Source organism: Salmo salar, chromosome 06 (genome assembly GCF_965601325.2).
Source record: "Salmo salar chromosome 06, fSalSal1, whole genome shotgun sequence".
In the NCBI taxonomy this organism is placed as follows: Eukaryota; Metazoa; Chordata; class Actinopteri; order Salmoniformes; family Salmonidae; genus Salmo; species Salmo salar.
Window position 1 is genome coordinate 9,224,348 of NC_138296.1, and position 18,153 is coordinate 9,242,500.

Sequence of the window (18,153 nt, forward strand, 5' to 3'; positions counted from 1 at the left end):
GGTATGGTTTCCAATCAGAGGCAGCTGTCTAGCATTGTCTCTGATTGGAAGCCACACTCAGGCAGCTTGTTTCATGTGTGGGTAGTTGTTTTCCGTTTTGTCAAGTGTCCTGACGGAACTGTTTTGCTGTCGTTTTGTTGTTTTTTGATTAAGTGTTTCATTAATCAAATTAATCTGAGCATTATACACGCTGCGCCTTGGTCCCCTTTCGATGACTGTTGTGACAACAATGTACATATTGAAAAAGCTTTCTTTGGAGATTTACAATATTAACATAATAAAAATAATAATTATCAATATTGTCAACGGGACAACAGTAAAAACAATAATCAAGGGTTAAAATAACCATACATTCAACAATAAGCATAGAGGACATGTGCAGGTTGGTTGGACTGTCAGACACTGTCCCTCAACTTATGGCAGGCAGCAATGTAGTGTGCTGCCTACCCACAGCTCTCTGCGTCCTCCCCCAACAGGACGGGTAGCCTACTCTCATCAGAGAGGTCTTTGAAACCTTTAATAAGGGTTTCAAATTTGGGGAAATGACACTCTCAAATTGTTTTATATTGTTGACATTTTGTCGGGAAATGCAGCTCCATCTCAGGTTCTACTGTGGTACTAAGACATTCTAGAATGGAGCTCTGTCTCAGGTTCTACTGTGGTACTAAGACATTCTAGAATGCAGCTCTGTCTCAGGTTCTACTGTGGTACTAAGACATTCTAGAATGGAGCTCTGTCTCAGGTTCTACTGTGGTACTAAGACATTCTAGAATGGAGTTCTGTCTCAGGTTATACTGTGGTACTAAGACATTCTAGAATGGAGCTCTGTCTCAGGTTCTACTGTGGTACTAAGACATTCTAGAATGAAGCTCTGTCTCAGGTTCTACTGTGGTACTAAGACATTCTAGAATGGAGCTCTGTCTCAGGTTCTACTGTGGTACTAAGACATTCTAGAATGCAGCTCTGGTTTAGAAGTCATTTAGAGTGATTTAAAGTCCAGGATGGAAAAGCATCTTTCACTGTTTGTGTCAGTCACTCCCTCCTCCCCCTCCTCTTCTCCCACCAGCCCCCAACCACTCCCAGGGAACAGGGTGAGGTCCATCAGAAGGTGTGTGTGTATCTCTCTCTGTGTGTGTGTGTGTGTGTGTGTGTGTGTGTGTGTGTGTGTGTGTGTGTGTGTGTGTGTGTGTGTGTGTGTGTGTGTGTGTGTGTGTGTGTGTGTGTGTGTGTGTGTGTGTGTGTGTGTGTGTGTGTGTGTGTGTGTGTGTGTGTGTGTGTGTGTGTGTGACTGAGTGACGTGGAGGGTGTTGGCTCTGACTAGGTTGTCATTGCAGGTGTGGTCCAATACTCAGTCAAGGTGTGTGTGTGTGTGTGTGTGTGTGTTTGTGTTGCCGTTCGGCCAGATCAACTACATTCCTAAGCCCAGACCAAACCTTTTTTTTGTTCTCTGCATTCCACAACAGGGCTATGAACATTCTTTGTGTGTGTGTGTGTGTGTGTGTGTGTGTGTGTGTTTGCATATGTGTGTCCATGCTTGTGTGAGTGTGTATGTGTTTGCATGCGTGTCTGTGTGTGTGTATGCATGTGTGTTTGTGTGTGTGTTCTGAGGTTTTTTCCAATGACGAAGCAAGTTCAGGAAATCTAGCCATTATCAGAGCAACCTGTCCCACTCAGACAACATTACTACAACATACAACCTGTACCACTCAGACAACATTACTACAACATTAATACATCATACAACCTGTACAACTCAGACATTACTACAACATACAACTTGTACCACTCAGACAACATTACTACAACATACAACCTGTACCACTCAGACAACATTACATTACTACAACATTACTACATCATACAACCTGTACCACTCAGACAACATTACTACAACATTACTACATCATACAACCTGTACCACTCAGACAACATTACTACAACATTACTACATCATACAACCTGTACCACTCAGACAACATTACCACAACATTACTACATCATACAACCTGTACCACTCAGACAACATTACTACAACATTACTACATCATACAACCTGTACCACTCAGACAACATTACTACAACATTACTACATCATACAACCTGTACCACTCAGACAACATTACTACAACATACAACCTGTACCACTCAGACAACATTACTACAACATTACTACATCATACAACCTGTACCACTCAGACAACATTACTACAACATTACTACATCATACAACCTGTACCACTCAGACAACATTACTACAACATACAACCTGTACCACTCAGACAACATTACTACAACATTACTACATCATACAACCTGTACCACTCAGACAACATTACTACAACATTACTACATCATACAACCTGTACCACTCAGACAACATTACTACAACATTCCTACATCTTACACTCTGTACCACTCAGACAACATTACTACAACATTACTACATCATACAACCTGTACCACTCAGACAACATTACTACAACATACAACCTGTACCACTCAGACAACATTACTACAACATTACTACATCATACAACCTGTACCACTCAGACAACATTACTACAACATTACTACATCATATAACCTGTACCACTCAGACAACATTACTACAACATTACTACATCTTACACCCTGTACCACTCAGACAACATTACTACAACATTACTACATCATACAACCTGTACCACTCAGACAACATTACTACAACATACAACCTGTACCACTCAGACAACATTACTACAACATTACTACATCATACAACCTGTACCACTCAGACAACATTACTACAACATTCCTACATCTTACACCCTGTACCACTCAGACAACATTACTACAACATTACTACATCATACAACCTGTACCACTCAGACAACATTACTACAACATACAACCTGTACCACTCAGACAACATTACTACAACATTACTACATCATACAACCTGTACCACTCAGACAACATTACTACAACATTACTACATCATATAACCTGTACCACTCAGACAACATTACTACAACATTACTACATCTTACACCCTGTACCACTCAGACAACATTACTACAACATTACTACATCATACAACCTGTACCACTCAGACAACATTACTACAACATACAACCTGTACCACTCAGACAACATTACTACAACATTACTACATCATACAACCTGTACCACTCAGACAACATTACTACAACATTACTACATCATACAACCTGTACCACTCAGACAACATTACTACAACATTACTACAACATTACTACATCATACAACCTGCACCACACAGACAACATTACTACAACATTACTATAACACAATACTGTCTCTGGGCAGTCTGTTATCATTATAACACAATACTGTCTCTGGGCAGTCTGTTTTTACTATAACACAATACTGAAGCTATGAAGTCTATTTTTTCATCATAAAATACTGAAGCTGTGAAATCTATTGTTTTCATCATAACACAATACTAAAATAAAAAGATTGGAAAAGTGGTTTGTCCATACATCTCCCTTTTGAATAGATAACTCTTTGTGTTGTTGTTTGTTTAGTTTTTTCTAATTTTCCCAGAAGTGGTTAGAGTCTATAGATTCTTCAATTACATTGAGTTGATTTCTGACGTGCTGTTCCTTCTTTTTCTGTAGTGTATTTCTGTATTGTTTTAGTGATTCACCATAGTGAAGGCGTAGACTCAGGTTTTCTGGGTTTCTATGTTTTTGGTTGGATAGGTTTATCAATTTCTTTCTTAAGTTTTTGCATCCTCTCTCCCTCTCAATTCAATTTCAATTTCAATTTAAGGGGCTTTATTGGCATGGGAATCATATGTTAACATTGCCAAAGCAAGTCAAATAGATAATTGTCACGTTCGTTGTATGAAGGAGACCAAGGCGTTGCGTGAGTATCGTTCCACATCTTTATTAATATGTGAAACTATGCCAGACATACACTAAACTATGAAGAAAACAACAAACCGTGACGACAGCGGTGCAACATGCACTAACTCAAAATATTCTCCCACAAACACAGGTGGGAAAAACAACTACTTAAATATGATCCCCAATTAGAGACAACGATGACCAGCTGCCTCTAATTGGGAATCATACAAAAACTATAACATAGCAAAATGAAACAAGAACACAACATAGAAAAATAAACTAGATAAAACCCCCCAGTCACGCCCTGACCTACTCTACCATAGAAAATAAGAGCACCCTATCGTCAGGACGTGACAATAATAAACAAAAGTGAAATAAACAATAGAAAATGACCAGTAAACATTACACTCATCGAAGTTCCAAAAGAATAAAGACATTTCAAATGTCATATTATGTATATATACAGTGTTGTAACTATGTGCAAATGGTTAAAATACAAAAGGGAAAATAAATAAAGATGAATATGGGTTGTATTTACAATGTTGTTTGTTTGCTCTCTCTCTCTCTCTCTCTCTCTCTCTCTCTCTCTCTCTCTCTCTCTCTCAAACACTAACAACTAATATATATCCATACAACTACAGTCACCTGACTAATATATATCCATACAACTATACAGCCACCTGACTAATATATAGCCATACAACTATACAGCCACCTGACTAATATATATCTATACAGCCACCTGACTAATATATATCTATACAACTATACAGCCACCTGACTAATATATATCTATACAACTATACAGCCAACTGACTAATATATATCTATACAACTATACAGCCACCTGACAAATATATATCTATACAGCCACCTGACTAATATATATCTATACAACTATACAGCCACCTGACTAATATATATCCATGCAACTTTACAGCCACCTGACTAATATATATCTATACAACTATACAGCCACCTGACTAATATATAGCTATACAACTATACAGCCACCTGACTAATATATATCTATACAACTATACAGCCACCTGACTAATATATATCTATACAACTACAGCCACCTGACTAATATATATCCATGCAACTATACAGCCACCTGACTAATATATATCCATACAACTATACAGCCACCCGACTAATATATATCTATACAACTATACAGCCACCTGACTAATATATATCTATACAACTATACAGCCACCTGACTAATATATATCTATACAACTATACAGCTACCTGACTAATATATATCTATACAACTATACAGCCACCTGACTAATATATATCTATACAACTACAGCCACCTGACTAATATATATCTATACAACTATACAGCCACCTGACTAATATATATCCATACAACTATACAGCCACCTGACTAATATATATCCATACAACTATACAGCCATCTGACTAATATATATCTATACAACTATACAGCCACCTGACTAATATATCCGTACAACTATACAGCCACCTGACTAATATATATCTATACAACTATACAGCCACCTGACTAATATATATCCATACAACTATACAGCCACCTGACTAATATATATCTATACAACTATACAGCCACCTGACTAATATATATCTATACACCTATTCAGCCATCTGACTAATATATATCTATACAACTATACAGCCACCTGACTAATAAATATCTATACAACTATACAGCCACCTGACTAATATAGATCCATACAACTATACAGCCACCTGACTAATATTTATCCATACAACAATACAGCCACCTGACTAATATATATCTATACAACTATACAGCCACCTGACTAATATATATCCATACAACTATACAGCCACCTGACTAATATATATCTATACAACTATACAGCCACCTGACTAATATATATCTATACAACTATACAGCCACCTGACTAATATATATCCATACAACTATACAGCCACCTGACTAATAAATATCTATACAACTATACAGCCACCTGACTAATATATCCATACAACTAGACAGCCACCTGACTAATATATATCTATACAACTATACAGCCACCTGACTAATAAATATCTATACAACTATACAGCCACCTGACTAATATACAACTATACAGCCACCTGACTAATATATATCCATACAACTATACAGCCACCTGACTAATATATATCCATACAACTATACAGCCATCTGACTAATATATATCCATACAACTTTACAGCCACCTGACTAATATATATCTATACAACTATACAGCCACCTGACTAATATATCCATACAACTATACAGCCACCTGACTAATATATATCTATACAACTATACAGCCACCTGACTAATATATATCTATACAACTATACAGCCACCTGACTAATATATATCCATACAACTATACAGCCACCTGACTAATATATATCTATACAACTATACAGCCACCTGACTAATATATATCTATACAACTATACAGCCACCTGACTAATATATATCCATACAACTATACAGCCACCTGACTAATATATATCCATACAACTATACAGCCACCTGACTAATATATATCCATACAACTATACAGCCACCTGACTAATATATATCTATACAACTATACAGCCACCTGACTAATATATATCTATACAACTATACAGCCACCTGACTAATATATATCCATACAACTATACAGCCACCTGACTAATATATATCTATACAACTATACAGCCACCTGACTAATATATCCATACAACTAGACAGCCACCTGACTAATATATATCTATACAACTATACAGCCACCTGACTAATAAATATCTATACAACTATACAGCCACCTGACTAATATACAACTATACAGCCACCTGACTAATATATATCCATACAACTATACAGCCACCTGACTAATATATATCCATACAACTATACAGCCACCTGACTAATATATATCCATACAACTTTACAGCCACCTGACTAATATATATCTATACAACTATACAGCCACCTGACTAATATATCCATACAACTATACAGCCACCTGACTAATATGTATCTATACAACTATACAGCCACCTGACTAATATATATCTATACAACTATACAGCCACCTGACTAATATATATCCATACAACTATACAGCCACCTGACTAATATATATCCATACAACTATACAGCCACCTGACTAATATATATCCATACAACTATACAGCCACCTGACTAATATATATCCATACAACTATACAGCCACCTGACTAATATATATCCATACGACTACACTGCAAAAAGAGAAAATCTGACCTAGATTTGTAAAATAGAATACATTTATTACTTAATACTTTTGTTGTTTTGAGTTTATTTCACTTACCTATTTGTTAATGGTGTGCGTGTGTGTGTGTGTGTGTGTGTGTGTGTGTGTGTGTGTGTGTGTGTGTGTGTCTGTGTGTGTGTGTGTGTGTGTGTGAGAGAGGTCTCTGTTAAAGCCATCATGTTCTGACTCTGCTTCCCTGCCAGTGATGCATTGTGGGAAAAAAACAGATGTGTGTGTGTGCGTCAGTGTGGTGCGTTCGTGTGTGTGTGAGGGGGCTTCCCATCCCTGCACTGCCCCATCCCTCTTCTCTCTCCTTTACCTCTATTACTTAGCCTCGGTAGCTCTCAGAGCTAACAACCTCCGCACCTCTAGACACCCAGACCCCGGCCCTGCCCTGCCCTAACCCAGCCACGCTGCACTATGACCAGCCTCAGAGCCGGACGGAGGGCCCTGGCCCTGGTTCTCCTGGTTGTCCTCCAGCTTCAGGCCTGTAGGGGTCAGGGTGCTGCTGAGCTCAGGAAGCCCATCTACCAGAGACTCAGACGACTAGACGATCAGGTCAGTGTGTATGGTTTGTGTGTGTGTCTGTGGGTGTGTGTCAGTGTGTGTGTGTGTTCATGTGTGTGTTTGTAAGTCTGTTCATGTGTGTGTCACCCTTGATGTGTTATTGTTTCATTTCAAGAAAATTCAAAAATTAGAATCTTATTATCCATAAGTAGGATACACTACATGACCAAAAGTATGTGGACACCTGATCGTCCAACATGAGATAATCATGGGTATTAATATGGAGTTGGTACCCCCCTTTGCTGCTATAACAGCCTCCATTCTTCTGGGAAGGCTTTCCACTAGATGTTGGAACATTTCTGCGGGGACTTCCTTTCAGCAACAAGAGAATTAGGGAGGTCGTGCACTGATGTTGGGCAATTAGGCGTGGCTTGCAGTCGGTGTTCCAATTCATTCCAAAGGTGTTCGATGCGGTTGAGGTCAGGGCTCTGTGCAGGCCAGTCATGTTCTTCCGCACCAATCTAGACAAACCATGTATGTATGGACCTGGCTTTGTGCACGGAGACATTGTCATGCTGAAACAGGAAAAGGCCTTCCCCAAACTGTTGCCACAAAGTTGGAAGCACAGAATCGTCTAGAATATAATTTTATGCTGCAGCATTAAGATTTCTCTTTACTAGAGCTAGGGGTTCTAGCCCGAACCATGAAAAACAGGCCCAGACCATTATTCCTCCTCCACCAAACTTTACAGTTGGCACTACACTATGCATTGGGGCAGGTAGAGTTCTCCTGGCATTCGCCTAACCCAGATTTGTTCGTCAGACTGCCAGATGGGGAAGTGTGATTCATCACTCCAGAGAATGCGTTTCCACTGCTTCAGTCCAATGGCGGTGAGCTTTACACCACTCCAGCCGACGCTTTGCATTGCACATTGTGATCTTAGACATGTGTGCGGCTGCTTGGCCATGGAAACCAATTTCATGAAGATCCCGACGAAGAGTTCTTGTACCGATGTTGCTTCCAGAGGTAGTTTGGAACTCGGTAGTGAGTGTTAAAACCAATGACAGACGATTTTTACAGGCTACGCTCTTTACCACTCAGCGGTCCTGTTCTGTGAGCTTGTGTGGTCCACCTCTTTGAAGCTGTGCCGTTGTTGCTCCGAGACTTTTCCACTTCACATTTTAGTCATTTAGCAGACGCTCTTATCCAGAGCGACTAACAGTAGCCAATGCATACATTTCATTTCATGCATTTTTTTGTTTTGTTTTTGTATTGGCCCCCCGTGGGAATCGAACCCACAACCCTGGCGTTGCACACACCATGCTGGCGTTGCAAACACCATGCTCTACCAACTGAGCCACAGGGAAGGCTACACAATAACAGCACTTACAGTTGACCGGGGCAGCTCTAGCAGGGCAGAAATTTGACGAACTGATTTGTTGGAAAGGTGGCATCCTATGACGGTGCCACGTTGGAAGTCACAGCTCTTCAGTAAGGTCATTCTACTGCCAATGTTTTCTATGAAGATTGCATGGCGGTGTGCTCGATTTTATACACCTATCAGCAACGGGTGAAGCTGAAGTAGCCACTCATTTGAATGGGTTTCCACGTACTGCTGTATATGTAGTGTGTGTATAAGAACTTGAGATTATGTTGTGTGTTTGTTTCTCAGTTCCATCGATTCCAGGAACAGACCCTGAGCCGGTTAGAGCTTCTGTCCCATATGTCTAATGTGTCGACCTCCCTAGAGGTCAGAGTTCAGACCCTGTCTGACCAACACAGAAACCTCACCCAGGAACTAACACAACTCAGAGACACCACCACACAGGTTACTGTTTATATCATTTTAGTTATATTATTACTATAATATTATGTTATATTTTAAATTAAAATATATAAATACATGTGTATATATATTATATTATTACGTTAAAATTATTGTTATGGTTATATTTCGTTTTAATTTGGATCCTGTCATTGTTTTATCTTGTTTCTGTCCTGTTTTGTTTTTGTGGGGGGAAACGTATACAAAATCTTACCAAAAAAACAGGATCTGGACGGCCTGAAAGACTGGAGCAGGAAACTACAGAAGAAGAACAAGAGGATGGAGGGAAGATTGGCCTCGCTGGAGAGAGGACTGAGAGAGAGACACAGACAGGGACAGGTACTCTAAACAACAGACAGGGACAGGTATTCTAAACAACAACAGACAACAGACAGGTACTCTAAGCAACAACAGACAACAGACAGGTACTCTAAGCAACAACAGACAGGGACAGGTACTCTAAGCAACAGACAGGGCCAGGTACTCTAAGCAACAACAGACAGGGACAGGTACTCTAAGCAACAACAGACAGGGACAGGTACTCTAAGCAACAACAGACAGGGACAGGTACTCTAAGCAACAACAGACAGGGACAGGATCTCTAAGCAACAACAGACAGGGACAGGTACTCTAAGCAACAACAGACATGGACAGGTACTCTAAGCAACAACAGACAGGGGCAGGTACTCTAAGCAACAACAGACAGGGACAGGTACTCTAAGCAACAACAGACAGGGACAGGTACTCTAAGCAACAACAGACAGGGACAGGTACTCTAAGCAACAGACAGGGACAGGTACTCTAAGCAACAACAGACAGGGACAGGTACTCTAAGCAACAGACAGGGACAGGATCTCTAAGCAACAACAGACAGGGACAGGTACTCTAAGCAACAACAGACAGGGGCAGGTACTCTCAGCAACAACAGACAGGGACAGGTACTCTAAGCAACAACAGACATGGACAGGTACTCTAAGCAACAACAGACAGGGACAGGTACTCTAAGCAACAACAGACAGGGACAGGATCTCTAAGCAACAACAGACAGGGACAGGATCTCTAAGCAACAACAGACAGGGACAGGTACTCTAAGCAACAACAGACATGGACAGGTACTCTAAGCAACAACAGACAGGGACAGGTACTCTAAGCAACAACAGACAGGGACAAGTACTCTAAGCAACAACAGACAGGGACAGGTAATCTAAGCAACAACAGACAGGGACAGGTATTCTAAGCAACAACAGACAGGGACAGGTATTCTAAGCAACAACAGACAGGGACAGGTATTCTAAGCAACAACAGACAGGGACAGGTACTCTAAGCAACAGACAGGGACAGTTTGGGAAACACTGAGGCAGGGCCACAGTCCTAGGGCCTCCCTGGCTGCACATTTTAGTTCTTGCCCTAGCACTACACAGCTGATTCAAAGTTGGTTATTTGGTTATTTGTGTAGTGCTAGGGCAAAAACCAAAATGTGCACCCAAGGAGGTTCCCAGGGTTGAGTTTGGATGACCCTGCCCAAATAAAAATGTCTCACTCTTCCCTATAGTGAATATTATAATGCCAGTTAGCCAAATGTGGTGGCTAGAATCTGTTCTGCTATAACTCTCCTCTCCTCTCCTCTCCTCTCCTCTCCTCTCCTCTCCTCTCCTCTCCTCTCCTCTCCTCTCCTCTCCTCTCCTCTCCTCTCCTCTCCTCTCCTCTCCTCTCCTCTCCTCTCCTCTCCTCTCCTATCCTATCCTATCCTATCCTATCCTCTCCTCTCCACAGGGCAGCAGGCAGACCCAGAGACCGAGTCAGGAGCAGGGAGAGTCTCTCTCCAGCCTCACCCTGGAGCTCCACAGCCAGGAGAGGCGTCTCGACTCCCTGGAAGCCCAGCGAGAGGAGCTTCTGGTTGGGCTGAGAGGTCTCCAGGAGTCCCTGAGGGAACAGGATCTCCAGATGAGCCGGCTCGAAGGGAGGCTGGGGGAGCTTTTACAGGGGAATGTAGTCTCTTCCAGGGGATCAGAGAGGACAGGAGACCCCCTCACCTCCAACCTCACCCCCCAGGACACAGCACACCCACGGAGGACCCAGGCCTCCAGAGGACAGAGCCCAAGACAGGACACCCAGACCCAGCCCGGACACACCCAGACATATTACCAGCCCCAGCCTCAGGCTAACATTCAGCCTCAGCCCTACTCTCAGCCCCATCCCCAACCCCAACCCCAACCCCATTCCCATTCCCAGCCCAAACCCCAACCCCAACCCCATTCCCAGCCCAAACCCCAACCCCATTCCCAGCCAAAACACACCAAAGACAGGAGGATGAGGACAAGACTACAGCCTCCACCTCCCCACCCCACACAGCCTCCTTCTCAGTCCCAGGAGGAGAGGAAGAGGCTGGGGGAGAGAGGACAGGAGAGCCCCCGGCCTGGTCGTCCTCAACAGGGGCCAAAACCACAGTCTGTAGAGGAGACGAGAGAGGAGGGAGAGATGGAGAGGAGGAGGGGGGACGAGGTGTGGAGGAGGAGTGAAGTCAAGAGGACAGAGAGGAGGAGGGGAGAGGAAGAGCGGACAGAGAGGAGGAGGGGAGAGGAAGAGCGGACAGAGAGGAGGAGGGGAGAGGAAGAGCGGACAGAGAGGAGGAGGGGAGAGGAAGAGCGGACAGAGAGGAGGAGGGGAGAGGAAGAGCGGACAGAGAGGAGGAGGGGAGAGGAAGAGCGGACAGAGAGGAGGAGGGGAGAGGAAGAGCGGACAGAGAGGAGGGAGGGAGAGGAGGCAGAGGAGGAGATGAAAGGAGAGGAATCACAAATCCAGAACCTTCTCCAGCTTCCAGTGAGACATAAGATCCCTCTGCAGCACATCCCCAGGAGAGAAGCTACCAGTAAGTAACTTCAGATCAACCTCTGTCAGGTGTCAATAACAAGAAAGCAAAACTCCAGTAACTTTACAACAATTCCCAGGTTTTCCATCCTTTCTGGTTTTAAGATTCCAGATGTCCTGCTTGTTCCATTGTGGTTCCAGGAATTTTCAAACTGGGATTTCTGGAAACCCTCTGTCAGCACACAACACAGCATCCAGTGATGTAATGCCAATTAAACAACTATAAAATAGAGAGGTGTAATCTGGTGTGACATCACATAGTATCCCATAATGAGGCGTAATGTGGTGTGACATCACATAGTATCCCATAGAGAGGTGTAATGTGGTGTGACATCCCATAGTATCCCATAGAGAGGTGTAATGTGGTGTGACATCACATAGTATCCCATAGAGAGGTGTAATGTGGTGTGACATTACATAGTATCCCATAGAGAGGTGTAATGTGGTGTGACATCACATAGTATCCCATAGAGAGGTGTAATGTGGTGTGACATTACATAGTATCCCATAATGAGGCGTAATGTGGTGTGACATCCCATAGTATCCCATAGAGAAGTGTAATGTGGTGTGACATTACATAGTATCCCATAGAGAGGTGTAATGTGGTGTGACATTACATAGTATCCCTTAGAGAGGTGTAATGTGGTGTGACATCACATAGTATCCCATAGAGAGGTGTAATGTGGTGTGACATTACATAGTATCCCATTATGAGGTGTAATGTGGTGTGACATTACATAGTATCCCATAGAGAGCTGTAATGTGGTGTGACATCACATACCATCCCATAGAATAGTTAGACATTTCAGACCCTTAACTCAGTACTTTGTTGAAGCACCTTTGACAGCGATTACAGCCTCGAGTCTTCTTGGGCTTGACGCTACAAGTTTGGCACACCTGTATTTGGGGAGTTTCTCCCATTCTTCTCTGCAGATCCTTTCAAGCTCTGTCAGGTTCGATGGGGAGTGTTGCTACACAGCTATTTTCAGGTCTCTCCAGAGATGTTCGATCGGGTTCAAGTCCGGGCTCTGGCTGGGCCACTCAAGGACATTCAGAGAGACTTGTTCCGAAGCCACTCCTTCATTGTCTTGGCTGTGTGCTTAGGGTCATTGTCCTGAAGGTGAACCTTCGCCCCAGTCTGTGGTCCTGGAGCAGGTTTTCATCAAGGATCTCTGTGTACTTTGCTTCGTTCACCTTTCCCTGGGTCTTGACTAGTCTCCCAGTCCCTGCCGCTGAAAAACAGCCCCGCAGCATGATGCTGCCACCACCATGCTTCACCGTAGGGATGGTGCCAGGTTTCCTCCAGAAGTGACGCTTGGCATTCAGGCCAAAGAGTTCAATATTGGTTTCATCAGACCAGAGAATCTTGTTTCTCATGGTCTGAGAGTCTTTCGGTGCCTTTTGACAAACTCTTAGCAGGCTGTCATGTGCTTTTTACTGAGGAGTTGCTTCCGTCTGGCCACTCTACCATAAAGGCCTGATTGGTGAAGTGCTGCAGAGATGGTTGTTCTTCTGGAAGGTTCTGCCATCTCCACAGAGGAACTCTAAAGCTCTGTCAGAGTGACCATCGGGTTCTTGGTCACCTCCCTGACCAAGGCCCCTCTCCCACGATTGCTCAGTTTGACTGGGCGGTCAGCTCTAGGAAGAGTCTTGGTGGTTCCAAACTTCTTCCATTTAAGAATGATGGAGGCCACCGTGTTCTTGGGGACCCTCAATGCTGCAGAATTCATTTTTTTTTTACCCTTCCCCAGATCTGTGCCTCAACACAATCCTGTCTCGGAGCTCTACGGACAATTCTTTTGACCTCATGGCTTGGTTTTTGCTCTGACATGCACTGTCAACTCTGGGACCTTATATAGACAGGTGTGTGCCTTTCCAAATCATGTTCAATCATTTGAATTTGCCACATCTGGACTCCAATCAAGTTGTAGAAACATCTCAAGGATGATCAATGGAAACAGGATGCATCTGAGCTCAATTTCGAGTCTCATAGCAAAGGGTCTGAATACTTATTGTGACACTCGTATAAGGATCGGGAGACAGGCACAGGAATGCGTAATAGTTTTTTTTATTATACCCATATTACAGCGTGCTATGTAAATGCACGGGGACGAAGACCAAACAAACACGTATACAAAAAACAGGGTTGAACCCCAAACAAAAGAGCGAGGAGTACCTCTAATAAATACACAGGATGAGACCCGTAACATACACACACACAATGATACAACACGGGACGAGACCCATAACATACACACACACAATGATACAACACGGGACGAGACCCGTAACATACACACACACAATGATACAACACGGGACGAGACCCGTAACATACACACACAATGATACAACACGGGACGAGACCCGTAACATACACACACACAATGATACAACACGGGACTAGACCCGTAACATACACACACAATGATACAACACGGGACGAGACCCATAACATACACACACACACAATGATACAACACGGGACGAGACCCGTAACATACACACACACACACACACACAATGATACAACACGGGACGAGACCCGTAACATACACACACAATGATACAACACGGGACGAGACCCATAACATACACACACACAATGATACAACACGGGACGAGACCCGTAACATACACACACAATGATACAACACGGGACGAGACCCATAACACACACACACACAATGATACAACACGGGACGAGACCCGTAACGTACACACACACAATGATACAACACGGGACGAGACCCGTAACATACACACACACAATGATACAACACGGGACTAGACCCGTAACATACACACACACACACACAATGATACAATCAAATCAAATCAAATTTATTTTTATATAGCCCTTCGTACATCAGCTGATATTCTCAAAGTGCTGTACAGAAACCCAGCCTAAAACCCCAAACAGCAAGCAAAGCATGTGAAAGAAGCACGGTGGCTAGGAAAAACTCCCTAGGAAAAACTCCCTAGAAAGGCCAAAAACCTAGGAAGAAACCTAGAGAGGAACCAGGCTATGAGGGGTGGCCAGTCCTCTTCTGGCTGTGCAGGGTGGATATTATAACAGAACATGGTCAAGATGTTAAAATGTTAAAATGTTCATAAATGACCAGCATGGTCAAATAATAATAATCATAGTAGTTGTCGAGGGTGCAACAAGCACGTCCGGTGAACAGGTCAGGGTTCCATAGCCGCAGGCAGAACAGTTGAAACTGGAGCAGCAGCACGGCCAGGTGGACTGGGGACAGCAAGGAGTCATCATACCAGGTAGTCCTGAGGCATGGTCCTAGGGCTCAGGTCCTCCAAGAGAAAGACAGAAAGAGAGAAAGAGAGAATTAGAGAGAGCATATTTAAATACACACAGGACACCGGATAAGACAAGAGAAATACTCCAGATGTAACAGACTGACCCTAGCCCCCCGACACATAAACTACTGCAGCATAAATACTGGAGGCTGAGACAGGAGGGATCAGAAGACACTGTGGCCCCATCCGATGATACCCCCGGACAGGGCCAAACAGGCAGGATATAACCCCACCCACTTTGCCAAAGCACAGCCCCCACACCACTAGAGGGATGTCTCCAACCACCAACTTACCGTCCTAAGACAAGGCCGAGTATAGCCCACAACGATCTCCGCCATGGCACAACCCAAGGGGGGGGGCGCCAACCCAGACAGGAAGACCACGTCAGTGACTCAACCCACTCAAGTGACGCACCCCTCCCATGGACGGCATGGAAGAACACCAGTAGGCCAGTGACTCAGCCCCTGTAAAAGGGTTAGAGGCAGAGAATCCCAGTGGAAAGAGGGGAACCGGCAAGGCAGAGACAGCAAGGGCGGTTCGTTGCTCCAGCCTTTCCGTTCACCTTCACACTCCTGGGCCAGACTATACTTAATCATAGGACCTACTGAAGAGATAAGTCTTCAGTAAAGACTTAAAGGTTGAGACTGAGTCTGCGTCTCTCACATTGGTAGGCAGACCATTCCATAAAAATGGAGCTCTATAGGAGAAAGCCCTACCTCCAGCCGTTTGCTTAGAAATTCTAGGGACAATTAGGAGGCCTGCGTCTTGTGACTGTAGCGTACGTGTAGGTATGTACGGCAGGACCAAATCGGAAAGATAGGTAGGAGCAAGCCCATGTAATGCTTTGTAGGTTAGCAGTAAAACCTTGAAATCAGCCCTTGCCTTAACAGGAAGCCAGTGTAGGGAGGCTAGCACTGGAGTAATATGATCAAATTTTTTGGTTCTAGTCAGGATTCTAGCAGCCGTATTTAGCACTAACTGAAGTTTATTTAGTGCTTTATCCGGGTAGCCGGAAAGTAGAGCATTGCAGTAGTCCAGAAGTCTAGAAGTAACAAAAGCATGGATTAATTTTTCTGCGTCATTTTTGGACAGAAAATTTCTGATTTTTGCAATGTTACGTAGATGGAAAAAAGCTGTCCTTGAAACAGTCTTGATATGTTCTTCAAAAGAGAGATCAGGGTCCAGAGTAACGCCGAGGTCCTTCACAGTTTTATTTGAGACGACTGTACAACCATCCAGATTAATTGTCAGATTCAACAGAAGATCTCTTTGTTTCTTGGGACCTAGAACAAGCATCTCTGTTTTGTCCGAGTTTAAAAGTAGAAAGTTTGCAGCCATCCACTTCTTTATGTCTGAAACACAGGCGAGGGCAATTTTGGGGCTTCACCATGTTTCATTGAAATGTACAGCTGTGTGTCGTCCGCATAGCAGTGAAATTTAACATTATGTTTTCGAATGACATCCCCAAGAGGTAAAATATATAGTGAAAACAATAGTGGTCCTAAAACGGAACCTTGAGGAACACTGAAATTTACAATTGATTTGTCAGAGGACAAACCATTCACAGAGACAAACTGATATCTTTCCGACAGATAAGATCTAAACCAGGCCAGAACTTGGGTTTCCAATCTCTCCAAAAGAATGTGGTGATCGATGGTATCAAAAGCGGCACTACAACACAGGACAAGACCTGTAACATACACACACACAATGATACAACACGGGACAAGACCCGTAACACACACACACAATGATACAACACGGGACGAGACCCGTAACACACACACACACAATGATACAACACGGGACGAGACCCGTAACATACACACACACAATGATACAACACGGGACGAGACCCGAACACACACACAATGATACAACACGGGACGAGACCTGTAACATACACACACACAATGATACAACACGGGACGAGACCTGTAACATACACACACACACAATGATACAACACGGGACGAGACCCATAACATACACACACAATGATACAACACGGGACGAGACCCATAATATACACACACACAATGATACAACACGGGACGAGACCCGTAATATACACACACACACAATGATACAACACGGGACGAGACCCATAATCATCTGCGCAATACAAGCGGCATGAAAGTCAAAACAACACAGCACAGGTACTCACACGACCAACGGACATTGTAACAATAATGGACAAGACCGTTGTGAACAAGGGATCCACTATAGAAATTACTACTCAATGGGAATAGCCTTCCCTGTAGCTCAGTTGGTAGAGCATGGTGTTTGCAACGCCAGGGTTGTGGGTTCGATTCCCACGGGGGGCCAGCACAGAAAAAAAATGTATGAAATGTATGCATTCACTACTGTAAGTCGCTCTGGATAAGAGCGTCTGCTAAATGACTAAAATGTAAAAAATGGAATAGGGACCAGGTGTGCGTAATGACAGTTCCGGAGGGATCCGTGACACTTACATAAATAA

The 18,153-nt window shown here is 43.2% G+C and overlaps 1 protein-coding gene across 1 annotated transcript in view; it reads left to right on the forward strand.

Annotated features, from left to right (window-relative positions):
• Positions 1-7,573: 7,573 nt before the first annotated feature.
• Positions 7,574-18,153, forward strand: part of LOC106591174 (uncharacterized) — a 68,924-nt gene continuing 58,344 nt past the window's right edge. Inside the window, exons 1-5 of the mRNA XM_082976116.1 lie at positions 7,574-7,711; positions 9,333-9,488; positions 9,711-9,824; positions 11,271-11,987; positions 12,132-12,354. Of these exons, the coding sequence (XP_082832242.1) occupies positions 7,574-7,711; positions 9,333-9,488; positions 9,711-9,824; positions 11,271-11,987; positions 12,132-12,354 (1,348 nt within the window). The remainder of the gene's footprint in view (positions 7,712-9,332; positions 9,489-9,710; positions 9,825-11,270; positions 11,988-12,131; positions 12,355-18,153) is intronic.